Raw genomic sequence first — 15000 nt, 5'->3', positions numbered from 1 at the left:
CACGGGGATAGATAAAGAGTAAAGCTCCCTCTACACTCTCCCCCCCATCAAACACTCCCAGGGACAGGGACAGCACGGGGATAGATAAAGAGTAAAGCTCCCTCTACACTGTCCCCCCCATCAAACACTCCCAGGGACAGGGACAGCACGGGGTTAGATACAGAGTGAAGCTCCCTCTACTCTGTCCCAGGACAGGGATGGCATGCAGTATGAGCGAAGAGAGTGGGTTTTCAGAATGTGCTGAGAACAGGTTTTTAGTTGTTTTTTCAGTGTGTCACCGTGTGGGGGGGCTGGGAGGAAGTGGTTAGATGTGAACAATAGCTTGAGTTTCACATCCATGGAAGGAATGTCGAGGACTCACAGGGAATTAACTCCCGGCTCCGGTCTGTCTCCCTGAATCTCAGTTTGGGGGAGTGGGGGCTGAGCTGGAGTGGGAGTGGAGGGGTGGGGTATGAGAGAGGCGTATCAGGCCTCACCACGGTGCTCTGCACCCTCTGGGTGTGGGAGGTGACAGAAACAGACTGCATCAGCCATTCAGCCCCTTCTCCAGCCTGTTACACAGGGGAACAGCAGGAGGTCATTCAGCCCCTTCCCCAGCCTGTTACACAGGGGAACAGCAGGAGGCCATTCAGCCCCTTCTCCAGCCTGTTACACAGGGGGACAGGAGGAGGCCATTCAGCCCCTTCTCCAGCCTGTTACACAGTGAACAGCAGGAGGCCATTCGGCCCCATCTCCAGCCTGTTACACAGTGAACAGCAGGAGGCCATTCGGCCCCACCTCCAGCCTGTTACACAGTGAACAGCAGGAGGCCATTCAGCCCCTTCTCCAGCCTGTTACACAGGGAACGACAGGAGGCCATTCAGCCCCTTCTGCAGCCTGCTACACAGGGAACGGCAGGAGGCCACTCAGCCCCTTCTCCAGCCTGTTACACAGGGAACAGGAGGAGGCCATTCGGCCTCTTCTCCAGCCTTCTAGAGGAACAAGGTGTAGCTGTGCAGCCCAGTGCTCACATCATGTTTTCTGTGACCTAAATGCCAACATTTTAGAATCTTGGGCTTTCCAATAGAAGGAAACCGCACTCCTTGCAAGCAACGGATTGATCCCATCAGAGATCTAGTCTCTCTCCAGCTCCACCAATCAAGTGTTCCCTTTCTCTCACTCTTGGTGTCCCTCCAATAACAGGCTCTCTGTTATAGCTACCAAAGCGGGATGGTGGTTATCTGTGATTGGAGGAGCTCCTGTGCAAGGGTCCCGTAACAGCTTCAGGGAACAGAGCATGTGGATACTTTACCCATCCTGAGATAGAGAGTGTGAGTGTGTGTGTGAGAGAGAGAGAGAGAGAATGTGCGTGTTAGAGCGTTGTGTGTGTGTGTGTGTGTGTGCGAGACAGTGTGTGCACGCGTGTGTGCACGAGACTGTGTGTGCACGTGTGTGTGTGTAAGACTGTGTGAGTGAGTTTGCCTGTGTGTGTGTATAACTGTGTGTGAGTGAGTATGTGTGCCTATGTGTGTAAGTGTGTGTGTGTGTTTGTGACTGTGTGTGAGTGTGATTGTGTGTGTGTCTGAATGTGTGAGTGTGTGTGTGTGTGTGAGACTGTGTGCGCGACTGCGTGTGTGTGTGTGTAAAACTGTAAATGAGTATGTGTGTGTGTGTGCGTGTGTGTGTGTGCGCGTGTGTGTGTCTGTGTGCGTGTGTGCGTGTGTGAGAGTGTGACAGTGTGACAGTGTGAGCGTGCGTCTGTGTGCTTGTTTGTCAGTACCACACATTGCTTTACAATTAGCCAGATGAGAATTCTGGTCTGCATAGAGATAGTGGAGGGAAGAAATTGAGCAGGACAATAATACTTTATTGCAAGAGGAGTTCCTTTCATAAAACTCCTGACTGAAATATTTTGATGGAGGGAAATATAAAAAGATACAAACCAAAAGCTCGAGGTGTTGATGCTCCTGAAAAATAAAATAAAACATCTGATGAGAATGCTCCTTTGGGAATGCGAGATATGAATATTCAGAATTTACCAACAGCTTAGAGAGATCTATCACACAGAGAAAATCCTTCGGCCCGTCACCTCTGTGCTGGCATACCAGTTTACTTGAACAAGCGTGCGACGGTCGATAACTGAGTAACAAGTATTTTATTATAACATATTGTGCAAAAAGTGCAGATTGGATCTTGAAAAAATTTAGACAGATCGTCTGATAAGTGAGCGACTCTCTTTGTTGATTCACTCATAAAATCCCTACTGTGTGGGAGCAGGCCGTTCAGTCCATCTTCAGTCTCCCTGAGATGCACTCCCTGCGTTTCCTATGGCTAATTCACCTAGCCTGCTCAAACCCTGGATACAACGGGCAATTTAGCACAGCTAGATCCACCTAACCTGGGCTGTGGGAGGAAATCCGCACAGTAGCAGTGAGGTAATAAAATGTGAGGCTGGATGAACACAGCAGGCCAAGCAGCATCTCAGGAGCACAAAAGCTGACGTTTCGGGCCTAGACCCTTCATCAGAGAGAGCTTTGGGCTCCTGAGATGCTGCTTGGCCTGCTGTGTTCATCCAGCCTCACATTTTATTATCTTGGAATTCTCCAGCATCTGCAGTTCCCATTATCTCCAGTAGCAGTGAGAATGTGCAAACCTCACACAGAGAGTCACCTGAGGGTCCCTGGAAGACAATAGCGCTAACCACTGGGCCATGTGAGAGAAGGTTTGGATGAGCTGTTAACTCTACAGCTGGAGGAGCACAGCAGGGCCAGGTAGCATCAGGGGAGCAGGAAAGTTGATGTTTCGGGTCGAGACTCTTTTTCTGAGGAAGGGTCCCAACCCGAAAAGTCAGGTTTCCTGCTCCTTGGAGATAGGAAGAGGTGCTCCCAACGGAGAAAGTCAATTTTCACAACTGATCTAGCGCTGCCTTGGCAGTGACCCTTCAAGTGTTAACACAGTACCATGTCAGCTTCGAGCTGTATGGTGAACCATTTTTAAACACGTACTCCCAGGGACGGGGCGGGGGGTGCGTGGGAGTCGCTGGGGTGTGGGGGGGGGGGGGTTGGTGCGGAGATTCTCAATTCAATAGAAAATGTCTTTCAGTTCTGCTGACGCAGTCCAGGCATTCTGCGTTTGCCTTAAGCACAGAAATGCACCTCTTGCCCCCTTTCTCACAAAGGCTGCTCGGCCGACTCAGAACACATTAACTCAGGCATTAGCACATTAACATCAGAAGTACATTAACTGTTCAGCTACGGTAACCATCACAGCGGCTGAACTCTGGCTTCAAATTTTCAACCCGCAAAATTTGGAAGCAATACGTCTGCAACAATAATAGACAGAGGACACACTTTCATTACTGATGCAACGACTATTAAATCTTGTCTCTATTTCTTTGATGATTGCAAAATAGTTTGCTCAATAACTTTGTTATTCTCTACAATAAAATCTTTGTTCTAGTTACTTGTAAATGTTGGTCACACTTTGAGAGGATGTTGTTCAGGACATTGTGTGCGTGTTGTGTCTCTGTGTCAAATGTGGCTTCACAGTTGGCCGGTTGCGAGAATTAAGAATTGGATAGAAGTCATGAAAATATTTGAGCGGGACAAATATATTTCAATAGAAAGAGTTACTTAGATGAAAAAAGTCACAACTGAATAAATTTGACTGAATGAAATATAAAGGAGATACAAACCAATGTTTCTCTGTGCTGAAGTTCCTGAAACACAAAACAAAATATCAATCAGAATGTGGCTCAGGGAACGTGAGATCTGAAGATTTCATAATTTATCAACTGATTATCGAGGTTGCTCACACAGGAAAGACCCTTTGGCCCATCGCCTCCATGCTGGCACTCAACTGTTAACTTGTGGCTTAGGGATGACCAAAATATTGCAGTGGAAGACTGTGGATTCATACCTTTCTCGAGAGAAAGAGAGAGACAGAGTCACGCCTGGTAAATTAACAGGCGTTCCTGGATGCCCATACTCAACACAATTGTGGGTACAGCGTGGCAGGGGCAGAGCACTGTCGGAGGGTCAGTGCTGAGGGAGCAGGCACTGTCAGAGGGTCAGTGCTGAGGGAGCGGGCACTGTCAGAGGGTCAGTGTTGAGGGAGCGGGCACTGTCGGAGGGTCAGTGCTGAGGGATCGGGCACTGTCAGACGGTCAGTGCTGAGGGAGCAGGCACTGTCGGAGGATCAGTGCTGAGGGAGCGGGCACTGTCGGAGGGTCAGTGCTGAGGGAGCGGGCACTGTCGGCAGTGGGAAAAAATACCATTCAGTTGCTCATGGAAACACCTCCTGAAATTAAATAAAACAAAAAAGGCAGCCAGCATTTTTAAGATCAGACAGGGGTCCCAATATTAGCCGCTAGAGTGACCTCGTTGAAGTACAGGGAATGCACATCACTGTTGCAAACCCTGTCCTGTATAAGTGCAGAATGCCTTGGGGCTGTTTGGAATTGCATGGAATGTCAGTACTTTCTGTGAAAAGCCCATGTCCGAACCTCTTCAGTAACCGCAAACCTACATGAAGATCTTGTATGAATAAAGGCCATTTGTTTGCAACAAAAATGAAATTCACTGCGCGCACATTAGCTGTCGCTTATCCTCCGCTTTAAAAAGTTTGAACCCTTCTGGTTTTGGGAAACATGGGTCAGTTACCGGACTAGCTCTGTTACAGTCAGCTGGATGATTTCATTCTGGTCGTTGATACGCCCTCGATTTTTGCAGAGGTCATGCTTATCAGGTTAAATACCCCAGAGGCAGATGTTTTGGTTAACATCTTCCAAACTTCCGTCAACAACAACCCACTGCATTTAGCCAGCGCCTCCGACACAGTTAACAACATGCCCCAAGGTTTGTCACACAAGCCACGGGCAACACACGAGGAGAGATTGGAACTGGCAGCTAAGAAGCCTGGACGAGGGAGGAAGGGTTTTCGGGATGTCTTAAATGAAGAGGGAGGGGAGAGAGAGAGAGAGAGAGAGAGAGACAGAGGGAGTAGAGGGACAGAGAGAGACAGACAGAGAATCGGAGAGACAGAGAGCAAGACAGGAATCAGAGAGAGGGAGAGAGAGAGATAGAGAGAGGGAAAAGGAGAGAGAGGCACAGAGAGAGAGAGAAAGGCAGAAATATTTAAGGTTAGGATATCCGTAGGTTAGAATCCAGGCGTTTGGAGGTGTTGTTGCCAACCGTGGAGTGATTACACTGGGGTGAGGTGTGTCTATCGCTGTCTGAAAAATACAATTCTACCCATGATCATACAGGATGCAGTGAGTGCTATTATAATCCTCAAGCTTATTCTGCTATTCAACGATATCAGGCCCAGCGAGAGCACAATACTGTGTCGGATCACTTGTGGGTAGAGGTGATCTTACTGGCCTAGTAATCTCGTATCTCAGGCTGATATTCTAACAGTTGAGGGTCAAGTTTGAATTCATTTTCCTTTCCTGACGAGGGCGAACGCACGAAGGATGTCCCTGATGCCCAGGGCGTCCAGAACCGGGAGCACAAAGCGATCAGAGGCGGTGGAGGAAGAAAGTGGAGAACAGGGGACCGAATCTGACAATCAGCCACGATCATATTGAACGGTGGAGCAGGATCTCTGAGGGCCGAATGGCCTGCGCCTGCACCTATTTTCTATGTTTATGAAAAACTTCCAAAGTCGTACCGTTTTAATAAAATTAAAATGGTCGCTCAAATGACAACCATTGTGACAAACTGTCTGCTTCATGACTATCTTTTAGGGGAAAGGAAATCTGCCACGTTTACAAGAACTGGTATATATGTGACTCCACACCCACTTGGGAGGAGGTGGGGGGGAGGGAGCGGGATATAATGCTGGCGTCACCCATGCCCCACACAAAACAAATCCTTTTTCAGAAATAAAAAGATATCTCCTCAAGTATCTTCGGCGAAAAGTTCCCTAGCAACCTCAGATGTAAAACCGATCGAGCGTCCCGTTCTCATTTCGCTTCTGAATGAGCTGACTCAAAAGTTTTCGACTCTCTCTCCCCTACCCCTCCAAACTCCCCAGGCAGCAGAGAAATCCTATCTGTCTGTCTACCCTCAATATCTCAAAGATGTGCACCAAATCTGCACTCGTGCAAACATCTGAAGACAGAGACAGTAGGAACTGCGGACGCTGCAGAATCTGAGATAACAAGGTGTGGAGCTGGATGAACCTCAGGCCAAGCAGCATCAGAGGAGCAGGAAAGCTGACATTTCGGGCCTAGACCCTTCATCAGAATTCTGCTGCTTGGCCTGCTGTGTTCATCCAGCTCCACACCTTGTTATCTCACATTCGCCAGCATCTGCAGTTCCTGTTACCCCTCTGCCCCTCTGATGCTGCTTGTCCTGCTGTGTTCATCCAGCCCCACACCTTGTTATCTCACATTCTCCAGCATCTGCAGTTCCTGTTACCCCTCTGCTCCTCTGATGCTGCTTGGCCTGCTGTGTTCATCCAGCTCCACACCTTGTTATCTCACATTCTCCAGCATCTGCAGCTCCTGTTGCCCCTCTGCTCCTCTGATGCTGCTTGGCCTGCTGTGTTCATCCAGCCCCACACCATGTTATCTCACATTCTCCAGCATCTGCAGCTCCTGTTGCCCCTCTGCTCCTCTGATGCTGCTTGTCCTGCTGTGTCCATCCAGCCCCACACCTTGTTATCCGAAGACAAGCCCCTAATTTTTTGGTTGACTCCCTTTACCTCTCTTGAAACATTTTCGCCGACATTTTGGCTTCAGTTCCCATCCAGTTCATCCCACCCCAGAACCATCCCCTCGCTGCTCTCGTTCTCGAATGCAGAGGGGCTTTTGCTTTCGTTCATGACCCCCCACACCCCCGTGACATTTCAGATAGTTTCTGTTTGTTTTCTCTCGTCTGCAGAGCGAAACTGCACGGGAGTACTTTCGAAGTCTCGGTTTATGTCTTTCCCAGACTGGGTAAAGTGTTTACCCCGACTGGGCTCAAACACAGTGGATACAGTTACCCCCTCACCCACACCCACACACTTCACTCTCGCCACCTTTGTTCTACAATGAAGGGTGAGTCCACGGCAAATTCGCTATAAGCTATTGTTTCCTCGCTGCCAGCGAGGGCAAGTTTTGGTACATCTCTTCCGCAATTTAATTATCTCCTTTCTGGGCAACCAGAGTGTGCACAGTGCTCCAAAATTGCCTGCATTTGGCCCATATCCCTCTAAACATTTCCTACTCATTCCAGAGATAACATGGTGTGGGGCTGGATGAACACAGCAGGCCAAGTAGCATCAGAGGAGCAGAGGGGTAACAGGAACTGCAGATGCTGGAGAATGTGAGATAACAAGGTGTGGGGCTGGATGAACACAGCAGGCCAAGCAGCATCAGAGGGGCAGAGGGGTAACAGGAGCTGCAGATGCTGGAGAATGTGAGATAACAAGGTGTGGGGCTGGATGAACACAGCAGGCCAAGCAGCGTCAGAGGAGCAGAGGGGTAACAGGAGCTGCAGATGCTGGAGAATGTGAGATAACACGGTGTGGGGCTGGATGAACACATCAGGCCAAGCAGCATCAGAGGAGCAGAGGGGTAACAGGAGCTGCAGATGCTGGAGAATGTGAGATAACATGGTGTGGGGCTGGATGAACACAGCAGGCCAAGCAGCATCAGAGGGGCAGAGGGGTAACAGGAACTGCAGATGCTGGAGAATGTGAGATAACAAGGTGTGGGGCTGGATGAACACAGCAGGCCAAGCAGCATCTTGAGGAGGAAGAAGATGAAGAAGGGTCTTTCAGAAGAAGGGTCTTGGCCCGAAGCGTCAGCCTTCCTGCTCCTCTGATGCTGCTTGGCCTGCTGTGTTCATCCAGCTCCACACCTTTGTTATCTCAGATTCTCCAGCATCTGCGGTTCCTACTACCCCCTACTCATTCCAAATGTCTTTTAAATGTTGTAATCCACTTCTTCATCGGGCAGCTCATTCCACACATGAACCACTCCCTGTGTAAGAGAGCTGCTCCTCAGGTCCCTCTTAAATCTGCCTCCTTTCGCTTTTAATCGTGCCCTCCAGTTTTGAACTCTCGGTCGGTTTGCACCGATTGGATCGAATTTCCGTGCCGTCAAATCTTTATATAACTGCCGCAGCTAATTCTCTCTGTAGCACGGGCTACTTGCAGATAAAATCCCCCAAATTAATTGCGAAGCCTATGTAAACGCTTCAGTCATAACGCTGTGAATTCCTGCTTTTATCAGACTGAGGGAATTTAACATTTAGTTCTGTGGGGTGGGGTGGGGTGGGGTGGGGTGGGACGTGGCATAGGAAGGGGAGATCAAAATAAACCTTGGAATTCAAGTTCCTCATAAGCATGGAAGTGCAAGTGAGTGGGGGGGGTGGTTCGGCCATGGGAAATTAGTCTGTAGTGTTTGAGGGTGTGTAGGCTAGGACGATCGGCAGGGATGAATGCAGGTTTGCGGGGTTGGATGGGTCTGGGTGGGACGCTCTTCGGAGGGTTCGGTACGGGCTCGATGGGGCGAATGGCCTCTTTCCACACAGCAGAGATGCAGGCACCGATTCAATCTCAACTTGACATCAATACGAGGGCCTATCGGACAATTGTGACACAAAGCTGATCGATGCCTCCGTCTGTGGGGTGGTGGGGAGGGAGCCATCTCGTCTTGCCTCTGTGGGGTTGGGGAGAGGCACTGGGAGAGCATAAACATTCTGCGGCGCTTCCTCCTGGTCAATATTTATCCTACTGTCGCAAGAAATGAGGTTATCCAGTTCTTTATCGCCTGGCCAGGGGTGGGATCTTGCTATGCACAAAATTAGTCACTGCAGTTCATCCACGGAAACAGCATTGTCACTTCCAAGTGCCTCATTGACCTGTAAAGCTCTTTGAGGCAGAATGAGGCAGGAGCAATGCAGTGTTACTGAAATTCTGGCTTCCTGTTCACCTGCAAAGAGGCCTAGGCCTGGCCCAGGGGTAATGGCCCGAAGGCACCTCTCCTGTGCTGAGTGTGTCTGCGAGGCTCCAGTAAACCTGAGGTGTCGCCCTGATCAGGACAGGTCAGCTCATTGGGCAGCAGGCTGCCTGAAGACTAGGCTGACGATAGAGCCTGAGCCTTCTGAACCTGATGCGGATTTCCGGTGCTTGAGAATTAGGTCGATATTGGAACCCGGGCCTTTCCAATCAAGACGTGTTTTTGGAGCTCGGTAGGCTGGGTGCGACAGGGTTGCCTGAACAGTAGGCCGAGATTAGAGCCTGGGCCTTTCCAATCAGGATGTGTTTTTGGAGCTCGGTAGGCTGGGTGCAACAGGGCTGCCTGAACACTAGGCCGAGATTAGAGCCTGGGCCTTTCCAATCAAGACGTGTTTTTGGAGCTCGGTAGGCTGGGTGCGACAGAGCTGCCTGAACACTAGGCCGAGATTAGAGCCTGGGCCTTTCCAATCAGGATGTGTTTTTGGAGCTTGGTAGGCTGGGTGCGACAGGGCTGCCTGAACACTAGGCCGATGTTCGAGCCTGGGCCTCTCCAATCAAGACGTGTTTTTGGAGCTTGGTAGGCTGGGTGCAACAGAGCTGCCTGAACACTAGGCCGAGATTACAGCCTGGGCCTTTCCAATCAAGACGTGTTTTTGGAGCTCGGTAGGCTGGGTGCAACAGAGCTGCCTGAACACTAGGCCGAGATTAGAGCCTGGGCCTTTCCAATCAGGATGTGTTTTTGGAGCTTGGTAGGCTGGGTGCGACAGGGCTGCCTGAACACTAGGCCGAGATTAGAGCCTGGGCCTTTCCAATCAAGAACTGTTTTTGGAGCTCGGTAAGCTGGGCCAGGATCCCTGTGCTGAGGGGCCCAGAGCTAAAACACGTGGAGTTAGGTTAAATCGACTGAGGTCTAAGCCTTTTGTAAATGAGTATATTACATGTAAAATAGTGTCTGGCTCTAGCAACTCGCACCAAGTTTAAACGAATGTTCTCCGAGTGAGAAACTGTCTACTGTACCTTTCCTTTGTCTCTTGGCCTTCACGGTTTTTGCATTGTCTGTGAACAGCAGTCAGCATCAGTTGGTTTCGCTCTGCACGTGAGGATCAAACATCACACCTGCTCGTGTGGTTTAGACAAAAGCTATACCAGCAATCCTAGAGAGCTAAAGCCGGAGACAATATCTCTCTCTGGGGGACTGGGGCAGAACCAGGCCTTTCGGCCCATCAAGCGTGCTCTGCTGTTCGATCATGGCTGATGAGTTTCTCAGCCCCACTCTCCTGCCTTCCGCTCCCCAACCCCGCAACCTTTGATCCCTGATATAGCCACCGCACCTCATGCCTCATCTTTGTGGTACACATGCGACCAACCCCTCTCTGGTTTCCCAAATGGAGGTGGGTTTTTTTTTAATCTGGTGATCATTCACCCATTTCCCTTTCTTATTTGAAACCTCCCGTGGGCCGTTAAAATTCCACGTGGAGTTATCGCCAGTGTGTTAGTCCAGGGGCCCAGCTAATGTTCTGGGGCTCGAATCCCACCAGGGCTTCATTCTATCTGAAAATGAAAACCTTGCATTAAGAATCTCTCGATGGGCAGTGCCAATTATCTGGTAGGTGCGGAATGAGCCTATCTGGTTGATTAATGCCCTTTAGGGAAGACATCTGCCATCCCCACCCAGCTTGACTGGCATGTGACTCCAGACGCACAGCAATACGGTTGACTCTGAAACAGCCCAATGAGCCACAAGGTTGTATTAATCAAAAAGAAGTCTCAAAATGAGACATGAAGCAGGGTGGACAACCGTGTGTCCACCTGGGCACAGGAAAAGACTAGAATACGACAGGAACCAGGCCCTCCAAAATCCTCCTGAGTAATATCTTGGGGTGTGGGGGGGATGTGGTAGTGGATTTCCTCTCCGAGAGCATGAAGGTGCACGTGGACTGCAGCGGCTCAAGAAGACATCTCGCTACCCACCTTCTCAAGGGACAACTAGGGATGGGGCAACAAATGCCAGCCCCATCAATGACGCCCACGTCCCATGAGTGAATAGAGCCATACAGCACCGAAGCAGACCCTTCGGCCCAACCCGCCCATGCCGACCGTAAATCCCAAACCAAACTGGTCACCTACCTGACCCATATCCCTCCAAGCTTTCTGTGAATTTATCCAAGTGTCATTCTAACATTGTAACTGTGCCCACATCCTCCACTCCCTCTGGCAGTTCAATCCACACACGAACCACTCTCCATGTCAAAAAGTTGCCGATCGTGCCTTTTTAAAATCCTTCTCCTCTTGCCCGAAAAATATGCCCCCTAGTCTTGAAATCGCCCACCCTAGGGAAAAGACACGAGCTGCTCACTTTATCTGTGCCCCTCATGATTTTATAAACTTTCCTCAGGTCAATGTTCAATGTCCTACACTCCACAGCCCCAGCCTCTCCCCATAACTCGAACCTGCCATTTCCGGCAACATACTGGCTGATCCCTTTTGAACCCTCTCCAGCTTAATAATATCCTTCCGATAACTGGGCAACGAAAACTGGTTACAATATTCCAGAAGAGGCCTCACCAACTACCTGTACAGCCCCAACATGATGTCTTAACATCTCCACTCCGTGGTCTGAGCAATGAAGAACATCAAAATTCCATGAATTATGATAAGGCTCAATATCCGAATCAAATCATCCCCAAGTTCCAGGAACAATTTCACCTCCTCTTCATCTCACTCCATCAGCATTTCCTTTCATCCTCACGATTTTATCCACTGCCCCTCAAACACAGCAATACCATGTACCCCCACGACTTCTATCAGAGTGAGGACAGCACTCACTGTGTTGGTAACAGGGTCTCTCATGAATTCCCTATGATGTTCGTTGAGGGCTCACTGATCCCCAGCTCTGTTCTCCACCAAGAGGCGAAGCACTTTCTCTACGCCTACCCTTCAAAATCCCTTTCATCACTTTAGAGAAAAGGTGGCCATTCAAATTCCCCTTCTCAAGCGAAAAAGCCCCAATGCATTCGATCTTTTTCCAACTGCCAAAGTTATTCAATTCTGTAACAATTCAGGTAAATCTCTTTTCATCACTCTCGGACTCAGTTCCGGCCTCTAATTAGAGACCAGAACTGTACACAGTGACTCCCAGTGCGATACAGAGACTGGGACTGTACACAGTGACTCCCAGTGTGATACAGAGACAGGGACTGTACACAGTGAATCCCAGTGTGATACAGAGACTGGGAACTGTACACAGTAACTCCCAGTGTGATACAGAGACAGGAACTGTACACAGTGACTCCCAGTGTGATACAGAGACTGGAACTGTACACAGTGACTCCCAGTGTGATACAGAGACAGGAACTGTACACAGTGACTCCCAGTGTGATACAGAGACCGGGAACTGTACACAGTAACTCCCAGTGTGATACAGAGACAGGAACTGTACACAGTGACTCCCAGTGTGATACAGAGACTGGAACTGTACACAGTGACTCCCAGTGTGATACAGAGACAGGGACTGTACACAGTGACTCCCAGTGTGATACAGCAACATAGAAAGGAACTTTAGACAGTTCATAGAATCATAAAACTATACAGCATGAAATACTCACAACTTATCCATGCCAACCAGACATCTTAAATCAATCTAGTCCCATTTGCCAGCATTTGGCCCATATCCATCTACGCCCTTCCCTCATGCCCCCATCCAGATGCCTTTTAAATGCTGTAACTGTGCCAGCCCCCACCACTTCCTCTGGCAGCTCATTCCATACACGCACCACCCTCTGTGTGAAATAGTTACCCCTCAGATCCCTTTTAAATCTTTCCCCTCTCACCTTAAACCAATGCCCCTCCAGTTTTGGACTTCCCCCATCCTGGGGAAAAGACCTTGTCTATTCACCCCATCCATGCCCCTCATGATTTTATAAACCTCTCTCTGGTCACACCTCAGCCTCCGACACTCCGGGGAAAATAGCCCCAGCTATTCAGCTTCTCCCTGTAGCTCAAACCCTCCAACCCTGGCAACATCCTTGTAAATCTTTTCTGAGCCCATTCAAGCTTCCGCAACATCCTTCCTGCAGCAGGGAGACCAGAATTGAACGTAGTATTCCGGAAGTGTTCCAAACCAATGTCCTGTACAACCACAACATGACCCTCCCAACTCCTCCACTCAATGCACTGACCCATAAAGGCAAGTGTCCCAAACACCTCCCTCACTGCCCTGTCTACCTGCAATTCCACTTTCAAGGAACTATGAACCTGCACTCCAAGCTCTCTTTGTTCAGCAACACTCCCCAGGACCTTCCCATTAAGTGTATAAGCCCTGCCCTGATGCGCCTTTTCAAAATGCAACACCTCACATTTATCTCAATTAAACTCCATCTGCCTCTCCTCGGCCCATTGGCCCGTCTGATCAAGGTCCTGCTGCTCTCTGAGGTGACCTTCTTCGCTGTCCATTGCATTTATAATTAGTCATGTTACAAAGTAGTAATTAGACCCCATCTAGAGTATCTCACTCAGAGGTGGTCCCCCCCGCATCCGAACGGCTAGTTTATCTTTTCTTCGTGTCGTTAATGATGCACAAAAGATTGCAGGATGTTAACTCACTTGAACAATTAGCAAATCTCACTTGCTCTCGGCTCATATTTCTTTGAGTAGGGACGGTTTGCAGATGATCTAACCAAGACTGAAAGGATTTAACAGTGAAGGTTTGGAAAAGTTTGTGTCTCTGGGATGGGGTGAGGACAGAAGAAGTCAGAACAAACTTAACATGCGAGGTCATCCCGTCAGGACTGATGGCAGGAAGCGTTGTAACACTGAAAGGGGACAGCAAACTTGGACAGTTTACTTCCCCAAAAATCTGCGGATTTAGCTGGACACTTCCAAGAGAGACGGCAATTTTTTAAAAATTATTGATCCATTGGGTGCAGATCGATGCTGGTAATTGATATCGAGGTGAAGACAAGCCTGGATTTAAGGGGACGGTATGGTGCGTCTAAAGGGCTGAATGGATTCCTCCTTTTTCCCTGTGTAACAGTCTGGAGAAGGGGCTGAATGGCCTGGTGCTGTTCCCTGTGTAACAGGCTGGAGAAGGGGCTGAATGGCCTGGTGCTGTTCCCTGTGCGACAGGCTGGAGAAGGGGCTGAATGGCCTCCTGCTGTTCCCTGTGCGACAGGCTGGAGAATGGGGTCTGAGTGGTCCCCATCCTTGTTTCTACATAATGGACTGAGTTGGGGCGAGGCTCAGTGTCCTTCTCAAATACCTTCCTAACCCAGACTAGACTGTGCCAAGAGATTCAATGTTTTCATGAAGATTGGTAGCTTGGTTGGAGGTGCCGGTTGGTTCACCGAGCTGACTGGTTTTCATGCAAAAGTTTTGTCTCCCTTCTGGGTGAAGGGCTGTTTTACTGTTTCGCTCTGAAACAATAAGTTCTGGTCTGTCATGTTTGAGGTTTTGTACCACGGACGCAGTCCACTTCTATGTCTGTTAAGTGGTTGACAAGCCAGGCCTCCAGGAAATCTCGTTGCTTGTGACACGAGAGTCAGGAGGTTTCCAGAGCCGCATTCCTCAGGAGAGGAGAATCTCACCGAGCTCGGCCCACTTTCTTCGGGTGAGGAAGTGGGCACCCTGGTGTTAGAGTAGATTCCAGAACTGGACCAATGATCCAGAAAGTTCCAAGCGAAGTGTACCAGCAGAGACATTTGTCAGCACAAGAGCCAGTGAAACGATTAAATTGTGGTAAAGTTTTCTTTTTGTTTAGGATCGTTATTTAGGGAGAGAAATCTGCTGAGTTTACCCTATTGGGCTGCCCTATACTTTAGATGCTGTAGGGAAGATATGAGTGCTATGGAGAGAGTATAGAAACAATTTATTTGTTATCGGCGAAGAGAAAATTCAGTTGTCAAGATGTGGATAGATATGAGAACCCCAGGGCATAGTAGGATTGGAGGCTAAGTGTACGTAAATGAGATTATTATGGTTTAGTGGTGGTTAGTTAACACAGACATGATGGGCCAAAGGACCTATGGCTCTTAAGTTGGGGACTGTTCTACATGGAGAGGAGAAGGTTGAGGT

At 49.3% G+C, this 15000-nt stretch overlaps 1 protein-coding gene across 1 annotated transcript in view; it reads right to left on the bottom strand.

Annotated features, from left to right (window-relative positions):
- The window catches only part of LOC132207374 (scavenger receptor cysteine-rich type 1 protein M130-like), a 50179-nt gene that overhangs the window by 32927 nt on the left and 2252 nt on the right, over window positions 1-15000 (bottom strand). Inside the window, exons 2-3 of the mRNA XM_059642792.1 lie at window positions 3674-3697; window positions 1923-1946 (exon numbers count right to left, since the gene is read on the bottom strand). Coding sequence (XP_059498775.1) covers window positions 1923-1946; window positions 3674-3697 — 48 coding nt within the window. The remainder of the gene's footprint in view (window positions 1-1922; window positions 1947-3673; window positions 3698-15000) is intronic.

This window comes from Stegostoma tigrinum, chromosome 46, assembly GCF_030684315.1.
Source record: "Stegostoma tigrinum isolate sSteTig4 chromosome 46, sSteTig4.hap1, whole genome shotgun sequence".
Taxonomy (NCBI): Eukaryota; Metazoa; Chordata; class Chondrichthyes; order Orectolobiformes; family Stegostomatidae; genus Stegostoma; species Stegostoma tigrinum.
The sequence above is the reverse complement of the archived record's forward strand: the minus strand, read 5'-3'. Positions and strand labels throughout refer to the sequence as shown.